We start from the raw sequence: 15,745 nt of genomic DNA on the forward strand, positions 1-15,745 counted from the left end.
CCTAGTCCCACAGCAACAGGTAAATGGAGCAGATTTTGAAACTATGTCATGCACTTTCCTAGGAAAAGTGCTAACTAAGCCTTATCAACAGAGACAAACAGCAGATGGCAACAAATGTGCCAAGAGACATTTCATCCTCCAGGAAGAGTTCAACACAAGGCATCAGCAAAAAAGGAGCAGAGCTGGAAGCACGACTTCCACAGATCTTACCCAGCTGCTCTCTTCCGTAGGAAAAAAAAAAAAAAAAAAAGAAGAAAAAAACCCCCAAACACAAAACCAAAACCCAAACCTAGACAAGCAGTGATTCTCACCCTAACATACAGGCTTCACATGTAGCCAATCTACATTTCTTTCCCAGGAAGTCCAGTACCAGCCACAACACAGCAAGGCAGCTGAAGCCCTTTTCTCTACAAGAAGCTTCATTCTCAGCCCCCAGTAAAAAGGGATTTATTTAAATCCAGACATTGAATCACAAGTTTGACTTACAGAAAGCTCAATACTTTTTTGCTGTTTTAACTGTATGTACAGAACAGAACTAATTATCCAAGCTTTTTTGACTTCTTGCGCAGTTCTGGACTCAATGGACTCACAAAACTGCTTGCCCCTCAGCGTGACACGGTATTTCTCTTTACCAGTTCTGAGCATTCAGTGTTTCCAAGTTATTTTTGTGACTTCAAGACCCATAGCTATCCTTCTCCAGATTGTTTTATTTTATTCTTGACATTCAACTTCTTAACGCACTGACAGAACTAAATGCTAAGGTAAAAGTCATTTTCCCATATCTCCTCCAGGTTTTAACTTCAAGGCTCTGCAGTTATCAGAGAAGCTTCTAGTATTTTTTGACAAATAACCTCCTCTTGAACTACCCATCAACAATTCCACTCCTCCTTTCGTTCCACCCCCATCCCCGTCCCCAAGTAAGCACACACCAAAAAGTATGATTCAAGTACTCGTTTGGGAAGAAACACGGAAACAGGAAATCCATTACTTGCTGTCTAGGAAAATCTATTCGCAGCTCACGCTACTCTTTTTTCCAAACACTTTAAGTATAGCTGACTTAATATTTAAGCACCTGTGCCTACTGCATTTAAAAAGCAGTTAAAAGCAAAACATGTAAAGGTTTTCTTTCATTATGGGTATGCATATTGGCTCAGGTTTTCCCAAACTCCATCTCCCCCAGCACTCACGGCAACAGCTCAGGAACTCAGACACCACCAACTCTTCCTTCTGTGGAACAAGTGCGAGTCACTGGTCTCTTTATGGTCGTTAACTGTAGTCCTAAAACAACTATTGGCCATGACACAAATATTGAAAATTAAAGACAAAACCCAACACCTCCATGTTATGCAAAGCAAGCAACAAATTTGTTGTTTCTTCTTCTACATTTCAGAAACTTATGAGACCATACAAATCCAAACACCATTAACAATGCCTGCTTCCAACACTGTCTGAAGAGCTTAAATAGTGAAAGATGCATTATGTTCTATAAAATTGCAAAAACACCCTTATGCTCAAGAGCATATAGCAAGTCTATGATGTTCTACATACAACACAAATTATTAATAAACTATTAACCCCAGTTCCTCTCAGAGAGTGTGGCAGACAGACAGTCACAAAAACAGGCTTTCCTTAAGATGGAAAAGGCCAGGGACAAATACTAAGTCAGTACTGATACTTGATAATTGTGATAATCTACTACCATGCATGCCTTACATGCTCTTCAAAGCAAAAAGGAGTTGCTTGGCTTAGCAGGGAGGCTCTCCCCTATTATGCAGACCAGCTGAGCCAAAAGCTATGCAGTACTGTATGGAATAACAGAAGGATCATTTCTGGAATAGTCAAATAAATGCCACTTCATACTGCTTTACCATCCAGATCTCCTCTGACAGATCTATTCCTTTTCCCATTTTAAGAAAAAAAAAAAAAAGAAAAAAGAAAAAAAAAAAAAGGAGTGACGCAAGATCTACACAGGGAAGGAAATAACTGACTTTAAATAAGCTAATATAATAAACAGACAACAAACATTTATTCCTACAGTGAAAATTAACGAAAAGGAAACTGGGACAGCTGCACAGTCCAAAATTGGCACTGATTTTCAGAGAAGGAATAGGATCCCTGAAACTATTACTAGATGGCTCAGGAATCCCTGGCAAAAAATCAAACAGTTTCTTAAAAAAAAAATTGCTGTAATTTAACACAGTATTTATGACAGAGCAAAGTGACACAAGCTTACACTCCAGGCTGAAAACTGAGACACAAACAAAAGCCACAATTTATTAATCTTCCCTTGGTCAGCATGTCAGAAGCCCATCTTTCTAAAAAAAAAAAAAAAAAAACAACAACAAAAAAACCACCACCCAAAACTAGATGACTTGCTCATATATGAAAGATAAGAGACTTTCATAATTATTTTCTTTAAATATTTGAGTAATCAAATCAAAGTTCAAGATCCACCAGATGGCAAAAGGTCTGTACACTAAAGGAGAGTGAGGGGAAAGGGAGGGTTGTTTTTATTTGAATGGAAGAAAAAAATTTTTATTTGTTATGTGGTTATAAAATAAGCCAAGATTAGGACAGAATCTTCCACAGAAGCCTAAGGGCAATCAGTATCATTAAGAATGCCATTAGACCCCTATAAAGTGCAAATATCTCCTAGTCACTGAAGGAACCACTTTCATTAAGAAATTACTTGAAATGAAGTAAAAGGAAAGCATCTGCCCCCCCCACCCATCAGGCATCAATTCCAAATATTCTAATCAAATCCAAATATTCTCTTCAGCTGGTCTTAAGAGAAACACAGAAATTGTAGCCTACTGCAAAAAGATATCAAGGAACATTGGTCCAACTTAACAAATAGCATGCAAATTGGGAGGAAAATTTCATGTGTGCCAGCTTTTCCCTAAATTTTTTAGAATCAGTGGGAAGTTTCCTACTGTAGGAGTATCACAGCTAATTCAATTTATACATATACATATGTCAGCATAATACACTTTTTAAAAGTGGCAGCTTTTATAATCTTCCACCTTGATTCAGCAAGACATTTTTATTCCAGGATGAAGTGTTTCAGTTCCCTAAATTCAGCCTGATCTTGTTACAAGTCAGAAGTATTGTTCTGTGATTTACATAAAAGCATTTCCACTGAACTAAGCAGCAACTGACAGATAGGGTAAATGGGTTCCAGATAACATTTAAATAGCTGTACTAATTACACCACACAGAGATAGGAACATGATCCCTTACTCAAATCCTCAGAGTAACCATCCAGAACATTAAAGAGAAGAGAGAAAAAAAAAATTGGTGCGAGCCATAAGACAGCATGTAAAGCAATTTAAAAAAAGCCCAAGCATTCTGTGTAAAGGAGGTAATCTCTACTAATTAGACACCATAATGATCTTCTCACAATCTGTTAGAAGCAAGTAGTAGTTAATAACTTCACAGATTTCCTCCAATCCTTTCACCAGGAAGGAATGGCAGTTTCTAAATCATTACTGCTCTGTCATCCTGGACCACTGCCAAGAACATGGAACTTCAGGACACCTGTCAATTAACATGTTCCTACTGAAGGCAGGCTCATCTTCCATCTTTAAATCTATTAAAAATTAGTGATCACAAAAAGCAATCAGATCAAAAGCCATGGCAAAATTAAATTAGAAGTAGCTTCTTGAAGGACAACGGCCTTCAACAAAAAAAAAGAAAACCAACCCATGAAGAGTTATGTCTCTGCTGAAGTAACTATATACATACTTTGGAAGATGAACTACATGATGTAATAGACCTTTTTCCATCTCGAGCATCTGTGGTATACAGTAGTACATGCCAGAATGACTGGCCACCTGATGGACAATTGTGTATAAGAGTCAGATCTAAAGCTTTTCTCTAATCAAAGCTTTCTGCAGGGGTTCTCAGTCTAAGTACAGGCTTCTCATTGATTTTTCTTTAGCTCCAGGATGACTACTTTTAACTCCAAGTTGAAAAATATGAAGTTATGCATTGAACCAAAAAAAAAAAAAAAGGTATGATACACATTAAAACATCAAGACAGAAGAGCTATTATGATTTAAAGAAACCAACAGATTTCTAAACACATACAAAAACGGTTTTTGCCTAAGTTTAAAGATGCTGATGATGTTGAGTTCTGAGGGAGACGGGAAGGAGAAAGGGGAGAAATTAAGGAGGTCACATCGAAACCAAAACATCAGCTGTCATTGACTTGTATCTGGGTTGTTCAAAAATTAAAGGGTACAGCCAAAGAAGTTCTGGATTCAACAAGTAAAATTCCAACCATAGCAAAACCAACAGGAAAGTTACAATACATTTGAGCACAAGGCCGAGATGTCAGTGTGGTTTTGTGGCAGTCTTCCACATGCCAATTCCAAATTGCCGTACAACAAAGCCTGTGACAGTTTGATATCCGAGTAAAATTAAAAGCATCAATGAAAACTGAAAACATCCTTTGCACTGAAATCAGTCAGAGAAAATACAAAATAAATTATTAGTGTGCCAACTGTGGTATTGCCTAATAGAATGAAGCTGCACACAGAACAATTCAGAGTACCAAACTGAAGGGCAAAGCAGCCCATATAAAGAGTGATTACTTTACCATAGTTATCCTTCTCCCTGGGAACTGTTCTGCAGATTCACTTTCCTTGGAAAAAAAAAAAAAAGTACCTCAAGGTCTTCTATATCTCTATGACAGAAACCCTTTTTATCAGGCATTTCAGGAAACATGACCCTGAACTTCATCATTGTAGATTATTACACAGTCCTGCTTTTTCTGATAACTTCAATAGTTTAAACTCGCCAATTTCCAGTCTGTTTCATGAACAAGACAAGTAATTAGAAAGAAAGCATGAAGTTAACAAGGCATGATCAATCTGAGATGAATCAGCCATGCAACTGCTTGGCTATGGCTGTCTGCCCCTACCTGAGCAGGAACCAGGAATCATCATTCATAAAGGCTACATGTCAAAAGACCACCTTTTTTTCTTTTTTTTTTTTTTTTTTTTTTTAAAACTAGGGCTTACCAAACATCATTAGCCAAATTTAAACAGTTTCTCCAGTCTCACGTAATCCCCAAGACTAGCACGAGCTCACATAGAAATGATTGCCAGGGACTAATCCCCGCAGTAAGGTTCAAATGACATTCCGACATTCCCCGTTTTTGATGAGCACTGCTTGATGAGCACTGCTTTTCAGCGACACAAGTGGGAACCACTTCCTACCCCCAACAACCTAAAAAACTACGTCTTGCTCTTTTTAAAGTCTGTCAGTTAGAACATATGAAAACATAACAGACTAAACACGAAAGGTAAAGGGAACTGGATTATTTTTTTTTAACTAATCCAGGTGTTGAAATAGGATTTTATGGAGCAACTGTTTCTAGTGGCTCAAATCAGCAAACACACAGAGTATCAAATTGTAGAGCAGATATCAACATATATAATTTAATCCTGCTCCCTGAAACCTTACCCAGTAAGTTTGATACAGGGCATAGCCCGAAGCTAAAGACAACCCTACCACCAGCAACATCTCCTGCATTGCATTATGCACAACCACTGGAAGGAAAGCAGACAGACAGAGCAAGCATAAAATAAGCCTTCACGTGCCTTTCAATCACCTATCATGCTCTAAAATTTGAGGGGATTTATTTCATCCAGCTTTGACACTGTCCTCTTTCTACTACAAAGGAAGTCTGAACAAATTAGCTTAGGCTAGATGCCCAACTTACAGGTTTCCTTGCTTCTAACACTGCTTGTTTACATTAAAAGATCTACATCATGTACGCCCCAGCTCATTAAACTACATCTACTTCTCAAGAATCCTTTGTCCGAAGCAGAATTCTCAGTGTTGCCCACCAAGATCTCCTATATCCTTACAAGGTATTGTACCTGCAGCAGAGACAGTCTACCTTCCACAGATAAATAAAGGTCTTGAACAAACTGTTTCATCTGTCTCCTAAGTGTATTTCAATGCTGAAAATAGCATAAGCTGTTCATGCATATCTTCTAAATTAAGCCAATGAATCTTGGCACAGGCCCAGTGAAAGGACATACATGCAAGAAACCACACGACCTGATCTATACAGCAAAACCTGCAACTGAAGTACTCAGCGCAAAGAATTTTTTAATTTTTTTTTAAGCTTTGAAACCAAAACAGCCTGGTAAGACAAGTATCGCTGCTGAAATGTCTTAATTCTTCTAGTTTTCTTCAATTCAAATGCCAAGTTGCTACTCTTGCATCTGTTGGATCTAGCTGACCTTAGTGATAAATCTGAGTGTGAACTAAAGGAAATTCTAAACTGATGGTCAGAAAACAATTTTGGTTCGAAGGAATCTCTGGACATCATCTAACCCAACCTCCTGCCTGGTGCAAGGCTACGCATCTCTGCAAAGAGTCGGACTTCTTCCGGATAGCCTCCATTAGGTTGTTGAAAACCACAACCAATTCCATTCTTAAACTTTTTTTTTCCCCAGACTGAAGAAACCCAGCTCTCAGCCTCTCCCTATATGTCAGAGTAGGATCACCACCACCCTTAAATCATTAGCTGGAAAGAGCAGATCCAGTAGGCTCAAATGAGTATTCATCCAAGAGGATAAAGAATAGATCATGTAATTGTGCGTGGAGCAAAAAGCTTCTAACACAGTCTCTTGTGCAACAGCAAGCTTTTGCACAGTGGGCAACATTCCCAGGAAATACATGAAACTTTTTGATTATGAGATCAGGGTGTCGTACCTTTGAAGGACAGTATGAATATTTATTTAAGTCTCGTGGGAGACAGACACTTCAGTTAGATCATTTTTCTATACTCTTAGGAATAGTGCTTGAAAAGGAAAATTATTTTTAACCCCTAATTTGAAGTCTCTTTTATTCTGAAAACTTTATTACCATCTAGGTAGACAAACCCATGGTTTCTATAACAGGCCAACATCCAATTTAAGATAAATGCATGACGCAAATGAGTGAGGCAATAACACCCTGAAGAACAACTTCTGTTAAGTCTCAAAACCCAAAATATTTTATGGCAAGCTACTAATGAACTAAGAAAAATGCAAACTGCAAAGGCTTGTGCTAAACAAATACACAGGCTGGACAAAAACATTAAGACAGCAGTTAGCATTTGTATTCTTCCAACCTTAATAGTGTGTATTGAAAAATTAATTTGTTTGAAAACAGAACCTAAGAAGTTTACAAATGGTGTTGTGATGTTGCAAAAGCTCTCACCTTCATGGTGAAGCTCCTGTGCTCCTGTATCTCCCTTTTATGAGACATCTCTATGCCAGTATCTGAAGAAGAGAACCATGAAAGGATCTCTGTCTTGTGAATCCCATAATCCCTACAGTATTCTAGATAGGATTAAAGGATTTCTTCAGTTATTCTAAAGCTGAAGCATGGCAAACTTTGGGGGTTGCAGGATTCAAGTGCATTCTCCAACCTTTTACTGCACACCTGAGAGTCTTTCCTGTTACCACGGGATATCGAGAGACAGCTCTACCTCTCCTGATCCTGAGGTATCAGCTCTCTCTACCCAACACATATGACTTGTATATATAAGGGGCCGTACTGTTACATTTCAAATATGGAGAATGTGGCAGAGACCTTGCTCTTCAAGGTCTCCCAGTACCCTGGTTTTCAGTTTTACCAGAATTTTGGGTGAGGAATACCTTGTTGTTACCTAGTCAGCCAGGTTAAGATAAGACTCAAGCAAAACCTGTATCTTTTGGCAAGACAGGAACAAAATACAAGATAGGTAACCATAAGAAAACACAGAAGTACAGGAGAAGCAAAACAACAACCAAACAAAACCCCCACATTAACCCTGCAGTTTCACAGTCAGGTGTGAGCTGAAAAAAGGCTGATCATGCCTGACGCCTTATATCTCATACCAGGTCTGCCCCCACTTTCTACCAGCTCTAAGAGCATGCAGTGAGTCACTGAGTCATTGATCCAACAGAAATCAATTTGGTTTTCCTCCAGACTTAGTTTTCAACTCAGATCACCAGGCTGATCCAACTCACCATGGGGCCATGCAATTGCTATAACCTATCCATGGAAATCAGTAGTCAGAAAGTGAGAGGCACCATACCTCTTGTGATAGATAGCACAATCTTAAAATAAGCAGTCACAAAAAAGAAAGTCTCTCTATTCATCTGACTTGCTGTACAGTCAATCCAAATCTGATCAATCTTCCTAAACATTTCTCGGTGAATATCCATTAAATAAAACCTTTCTGTCCAGTGGAAAAAAACCCAACACACCACACAAAATAAAATAAAATACATTTTTTCCCTCCAGACTGATTTCCTCCTCACCCAAAATATTCTGGCCATTCTTCTTAACTGAAATGTTTCATTTCCTCTTCTTGGAGATGCAAAAGTCTTTATCAGACCAGATGTCATCTCATGCACTTGACTAACAATAATAATATTTCATTTCAACGAATGTTAAGATGTTCCATAATTTTTCTACTACTTGGTACTCAGTTCGCATTTTCAGACTGTAAGCAGCCTCTCCTTTGAAATGTCTATTCTAACTCATTTTGGATATTAGCATGCAGAGTAACGTACATAGCTTTTTCACTAGCTCACAATTGCATATATAATGATAAATTTAACAACAGTGACAACTGGTTTGACCCCAACAGTTTCCATTTAGGAGCACTGAAACAATTTAGCACTATTTCTCGTAAGATTTCAGTTTGCCATTTTTATATTTAAAAAGCAATTAAGAAACTCTTTGCCTAGCCTTTGCCATCAAGTTCCACGTCTTCCAGAAATGTTACATTGATGTTGTAGTCCCTGTCTAAACATAGACAGCATGCTGCTATGAGACTTTAGGGGGCTCCTTTCCCTCTTTTAACAATTCCCTTTCTCCCATACTATAACATGGAAGAAACCAGGAGTCTGACAGCTGCCCCATTCACATGCCAAATCTTGTAGACTGTACAACCAATGCTTTAGGTGCAATTAACAGAAAGTAGCTGATGATCGATTTCCCTGGATGAACAAGACTTTAAAAAAAAAAAAAAAAAAAAAATCGCAAGAAAAGAGATGCCTGGATTTCTTTACAGAAGACAATTGCAACAGACGGCCATTAACCTGCTTACCTACCCTTGCTTAATTTTTTAAAATGAGCTCATCTTTCTCCACTTCATCTTTCTCCTCCCTCATCCATTCTTTTCCCAGACTGCAGCAATAACATGCTTTTATTCTTTCCTTTTGACTGCCACGGCCTTAAACTAATTATTAATTGAGAATGTATCTAAAGGATCTGAATGAGAAAGTTGGAATTAACCCAATTGCCTCTTTCCCCCTCTTATTTTGCATACTATAACACTAGATCTACCTGTTAGTACTGCTGAAAACAGCAAATATGTTATTTTCCTTTCAAAGGCAAGTTTTCTAGCTGCTTGGGCAAAAATACGCAACAATGAAAAACAATGTGGAAAAAAGCAAGTACCTGGAAAAGGCCTCAGCTTTGAGTGGCAGCCATTAGCAACCAAGCTGCCTACAGATAAAATTCTCTCAACAACTTTGCTATCCTGTAGGAAAAATCCTGCAGCAGAGGGCATCCTGCATTTGGGAAATCAGACAACTGACACTTCATCAAAAGACTTGTCCTTTAAAGAGGCCAGAAAGGCATGACCTTACACTGCCTGCTAGTGCAGAGCTGGCCGGTTGTACAAACACCGACTCATCTTGTTTCCAGTTGCTAAATTACATTAAAGGACAGCTAAAAATATATTAAATATTTTCCTATTACTTTTCCATGCAAGCAACTGCCGTAGTTACAACAAGAGCAATGTCCAGGCAAACGCTTAGTAACATGGTGGGGTGGGGGAGAAGGTCCAGGAATCCTTCTCACACATTCCAGATCAATAATGTAATATTTGGATTGCAAATGCAGAAACAATTCTTTTTTAATTTGTTGTAAGAACAGGAACCGATGCATTTCTAATGATGAAAACAGGAAAACATTTACATTTTCCAAAAAGGTCAAACAGATCTGAGCTATAGTTCTAAATTCCTCCCACCCCAAATTTTTGCCCATTTTTTTTCTTCCAAAATACACCAAAACGTAACCAGTCTACCTGTAACGTACAATACACTAAATTCTGACAAATTCACACTCATATGCCCACCTTCCCTGCCAGAGATGACCCACAACTGAAAAAAATAAACGAGGACCCGTTTGAAAAACCTGATAGTCAACGTTTAAAACACTTGGTGACAAAAATGAAAGTCTTAATTGATTAATGATCTCAAGGTCTCTATCGCCATCTAGTGAATACTCACTACTATTACTCCACTCTCCATGTAAATTGCATCTCGTTCACTGCAATCCCACACACTAACCTCTCTGCAGGATCCAGCCTACATATGGCCAGAGCTGTAAGGCTTTGCTACATTTCTGCTGCATGTCTTAAGGTAAATAAAGGTTGAGAACTAGCTCCTATCTCGCCAAGGCTGACTGAAGAGAACTAAACTCTTATGGATTACGCTTTGTCCTAGCACTGTGATCAGGCTTTAGAAATGGCCTTTCCATAGCATATTTAATACTTCTGCCACCAAAATGAAGTAGACACATCAAACACTAGCATAGTTATAAGCAAGTTTTAAAAATGGCAATGTGTAATTACAAGAATTTTTAGTCACCATAAGGAACTCCACGGTAGCTCCACTACTTTTAGTGCATTGGCATCGCCAAAGCACAAAGAGAAGTTACAGTCCACGAGAGGTAGTACAAAGCACTCGGCATCAGTCGCTTGCAGTACTCAATCTTCCTACAGCTTCAGTGAAAGGGTCTTCAGTCACACAATTAGAAAGCAGCAATTTAAAAAGTCATCAAAACTCATTCTCTCAGCTATGTCAAAACTGAATGCTACGATGAGCTTCAAGAACTTCAACTTGAAATATCTATTTCCCACTTTCAATTATTCTGCTAAGACTTAGGATTGAACTGTAATTGTGTTAGTGCAAATATTAAGTTCAGTTTTCATCCCACACAGTATTTTTCTCACTTAGACATCTACAAGACTACCCGTGTTTACTCAGGTCCCCTCCACAACAGTTAAAAAAAAAAAAAAAAGGTATCAATTACTGATCATCAGAAAAGGCCATTTAAATTTAGACTAAGCACATTTTTCCATAATAGTTATTTTTTAATTAACCTTTGCATAGAGAGAATCCAAATCTCCTAATACTAAATGTTCACCTCTTTTATATTAGCATTAGTGGTAAGAGGAAACCTGTGAATAGAAAGACTAATATAAAATTTTAAAGTAGTATTTCTCCCGATTAAATATTTCAACTTAAAAAACCCCAGAAAACTAAGGTGTCATCTTTGATAGCAAAAACTACTGCTCAGGAAATAAGGAACTAATAAAGCTGTATGTGTTTATTTACTACCTACCTAAAAATGCTCTGCAGAAGAGAGCATATACAGTGTATTTAATCAGAATCTATCCTACTCACACAGAACCACAAAATGACAGCTCATCCTGAAAAATTCTCGAATTTTCAAAAGTTTGTTATCTCCACAGTATCCAGAGTAATGAATACTAATCTATCTCAGAGAATGGGAAAAAAGATAGTTTTAGCTCTACAGGAGGTGCTGTATTGCACAGAAAAGACTTACCAAGACAGTAGTGCCCTACTGAGCTCAGCACTAGTGCTGCCAGATGCAGACTGGCTCCCACAGACTTTGGCTGGCATCTCTGCTGTGCTCCCAGCAGCCCTGTTTCACAGAGGAACTTCTAGACTGGTACTGGGTCAAGACACTTTCAGGCAACACGGTGCCACAGTGTTAAGTTTTTCCCCAAACTCAGAGCAACTACAAAACTGGAGATTCAAATGTGTGCAAAGGCTTGGCAGAAGCAAGCCCAGGTCTAGCACGACCAGAATTTCAGAGGTAAGAAATCCTTCCCAACCAAAAATGAACTATGTAAGAGAAAGTGTCTCAAAGTGCTACCTAGCACATCCTATACCACCTATTCAGGATTTTCCCATTTCACCATCACTTTGGAACATAATGCAGGAACACCAAAATTTCATGCACCATTACCTCATAACTGCTAAGTCACAGACAATTGAGAATAAACTGTATGTGCAAACAAAAAGTATGTTTCTCCCTTAACAGAGGCCAAAAGCCCAAGAATCCATACAATACCCAGTTTGTGACAGGTGCTCCATATGACTAATGGAGATCATAAAAAAAACCAAGAAGTCAAATTCATGACTCGTAAAATACTACTAGAAGATAGAAAGCTATGATACTCAAATGCCTTGCATACCAACCTGATAGATAAATACATCAGAATCTTACAAGAACAACAACAACAAAGATACCACTTCCTTAAAGAAAACAACTTTTGAATTCACGTGGATGCATAGCGCATTTACAGTTATCAAACCTGGAAATTATTTCCTAGTGTAACACGTGTGTAAGGTTAAACATATTGGTTACATCAATTAGGAGGACAGCAAATGTGGGGTATCTCTAGAGAACTATTTAGACAGGAAGACTTTTACAAACAAGGATGTGTTATCAGAAACAAAATGCCCCTATGCACATCAGTTGGGGGTTGTAAATGGACCTTCAGCACATTGGGTAGTCCACATCAAGGACAGCTGTGCCCTCACATCACAGGCAGTATGTGCCTCTGAACATAGACATGAATTCATCCATCTCCCGGCTCAACTAAAAGGTTGACCAGCCATCCTGTCATGTCTGTTCCCCACACCTTTGCCGATTCCTGCTTGGTATTCTCTTCTATATATTCTCTCTCTGTATATCAGTGTTACATTTTGGATCTTTAATGATTATTTTTCCCACTGAAATCAAATTGATGTGATCTGTATTCAGCTGTCATCCTTATCAACAGCAAGAGTAGTTTTGCCTATAAAGTTAAGAGCAACTCTTAAAATAAAATCTGGCCTCTTGAAGCTAATGCAAAGCTTCATTTTATGGAACAAACAAACATTTTCTGAAAATAAGGCCCCGATACATAATCCATTGTCACCATGTGATTAATTAGCCCTGTCACAAACTTGAGGGTTTTAGGAACTCAGCATACCAGGGCACAGGACAGACTGGCCAAAGACAAGCTCATCTAAAGCTGAAGCATACCACTGAATCAAAGACTAATCCATCAAGCAGAACTGTAAATTCAAGGAAAATGTGAAAGCAGCCTTAATTTTTTTGTCACCATAATCTGGTCCATTGAAACTAAGCAGTTTAATTCAAAATAAGACTCTAGCTAGACCTTCGACTTGTCGTAATTTTTGACACATTTATCTGATTTTTTTCTAGACACGTTTCATTTTTTTTCTCCAACATCTGCAGTACAAGATAAAAACTACAGTTCTGAAACCAAAAGCAGGTTTGAAAACAAGACCATTCTCCTATTCAATGAAAAACTAGGTGGCTTAAATTCACCCTTTTTACATGTGTGTGTAACCTGTTTAATGACTTACCTCTCTCCCTTTATGTGTCACCAAAGCAGCCAAAGGCTTGGCATAGAATCTGCTGTAGGAAAATCCCAGGCAGCCATACATACTGTTAGCGGTGAGTTTCAAAGCTTTCTGTCTGATATCATACTGAAAAGAAACATAACCAACAAAAATGGTACAACCATAGGCAACAGAGAACAAAACTCAACGTTCACAATTACATTCACAGCTTTTTATATAGTCTGCAGCAATGATGGGCTGAAAGTAAAGCACATTACAATCAGTGCTCACTACTAATCATCCCTATTCTGCAAGGCTGATCAGGGCACTTAAGGGGAGTGGAAGGAAAATCAAAGGAGTTCCATAAAACACACCTGTAAATAAAGGTCAGGATTTAAATCTGGCTGTTTCATTAGCTGCTTAACTTGTCGCCTTCTCTCCACCAGTTTCCTGATTTCTTTAGGCAAAATTCCCATTTCCAGAGATGGGTCCGGAAGCTCTGGAATTTCTTCCTCTTCTTCAACCTGTCAAATGATCACCACTGCTTATCATTTTTTTTTGCTTAAATATTAGTGTTTAATGTGTTAAGTGAAAAGCTTGGGGGGAAAAAAAAAAAAAAAAATCACACAGCTTGTTATCTACTCCTGCAGAGCGCCCAAAGCACAGTTCAGAACAAGCAGCATGAGAGGCTTTTTGTGGTATTTAACTATATTACTTAGTCCCCGCTGGGGGACAGGGACTAAGCCTTTCTCTGTCTGGGAGAAACCCAAGAGACACATGGACCAGTAGCACAAAGATTTTTTATTTTTTTTTTCCAATGTGTGTGTGTTTTTTATAGATATATTATATATGTGTGTGTATATAAATCCAGATAAACAAAACACACACACACACTCACTCTTAGGTATATATAGATAGCTATAAAAAATAGAAAGAAAAGCACACACACAAGCAATTCTCCCCATGCTGAAAAATTCCATCCTTTTTTTATTATCACATTTGGTGTTCAGAACTATAAAATGGAGCACACACTCTGTGGAACTGATACTTTGAAAAAGATAACTGACCAAAGAGAAACAGACAGTAACAACAGAATGAAAACTCCACCCCAAGCAACTCTTGGTTATAGCAAAACAACAACCAAACAGAAAGCACACATTCTTCTTATTAGCATAACCGAAGAAATGGTTGCCTAGCAAAAATAGAAAGACATTTCAAGCACAATGAAAGAGACAGAAATACAGAAAGAAAGTGCAATAGAGATACTATGAGGTTGGCAAGTTTAGTAAAGCAGTCTGGGAAGAACCATAACAAGATATTACACCAAAACCGGATTAAATATCATACCATGCTAGAAATCAAAATGAGCTGCTTCAGTTTAAAGCACATTTAAGAAAGCAGGGTAAATCCACAGAGAGTTTGGAGGAACTTACTGACAGAGTTCCACATAGTTTTTTCCCTGTTTCTGCTATGGCACTGATATTTTAGTTGTTATAGGACTAACTATGTGCCATAACTACTTATGCACAACACACTAATTTCAACCTGTGAGCTTATACCAGTTGAAAATAAATCCTCAGGCTTAACCTTTAGACCTGATCAGCTCACTACTTCAGTTTACAGCACAGCTCCAAACAACTGTGCCAGTACAGCTGAGGAAATGAGAATAAGCAGCCGTGGATAAGCCATGGCCAACACAGCTGCTGAGAAAACAGTACGTGGAACCACACCTTCAGGAAGTTTTTCAGTTGTGTTTAATACAGTTTAATGCTGTATTAAAGAGCATGAAATTTCCATGAATCTGGTACTGCAACTGACACCTCCTGACACATACCCCCAAGGCACTCACGTGGTTTTCCTGATGTCTAATAAGGATTGAGGTCATATTGCATTCTTTCCTCCAGGCAGAAGCATGAGACTTCTGTCTCCGTCATTCAGGTATGTCTGCATTAATTCTGTGGCAACCTAACTTTACGAAGCCTCTACCAAGTTAGGATGAAATTGGTCAAGGGGCTCAGAAATTGCTAGGAGGACCTGGGGCTGAAAAGGGCCAATAGAGCCTCATTGAAAATCTTGTTTCATGAGGATACCAAGATTCTAGAAGCATATTACTGAAAGGAAGATGACAGACATAAAATATTCAAGAAGTCCCAAACCAAAACTTTCTGTAATGCATCTCTAAACAAGAATCACTTTTTTTAAGTGTGAGAGGGGGGAAAAAAACACACCAATAAACAGTGAAAAAGAACAATTTCTTAAAAAGCTGATTTACAGAAAACACACTAAAGTTAAGACAG

General features: G+C 38.3%; 1 protein-coding gene across 2 annotated transcripts in view; it reads right to left on the reverse strand.

The window, feature by feature from the left end:
* POLA1 (DNA polymerase alpha 1, catalytic subunit) overlaps positions 1–15,745 on the reverse strand; it is a 200,871-nt gene that overhangs the window by 150,560 nt on the left and 34,566 nt on the right. For both annotated transcript variants that reach the window (XM_049835189.1, XM_049835190.1), the window contains 2 exons: positions 13,823–13,972; positions 13,473–13,595 (listed from right to left, as the gene is read on the reverse strand). In XM_049835189.1, coding sequence (XP_049691146.1) covers positions 13,473–13,595; positions 13,823–13,972 — 273 coding nt within the window. The remainder of the gene's footprint in view (positions 1–13,472; positions 13,596–13,822; positions 13,973–15,745) is intronic.

Source organism: Accipiter gentilis, chromosome 32, assembly GCF_929443795.1.
Source record: "Accipiter gentilis chromosome 32, bAccGen1.1, whole genome shotgun sequence".
NCBI lineage: Eukaryota > Metazoa > Chordata > Aves > Accipitriformes > Accipitridae > Astur > Astur gentilis.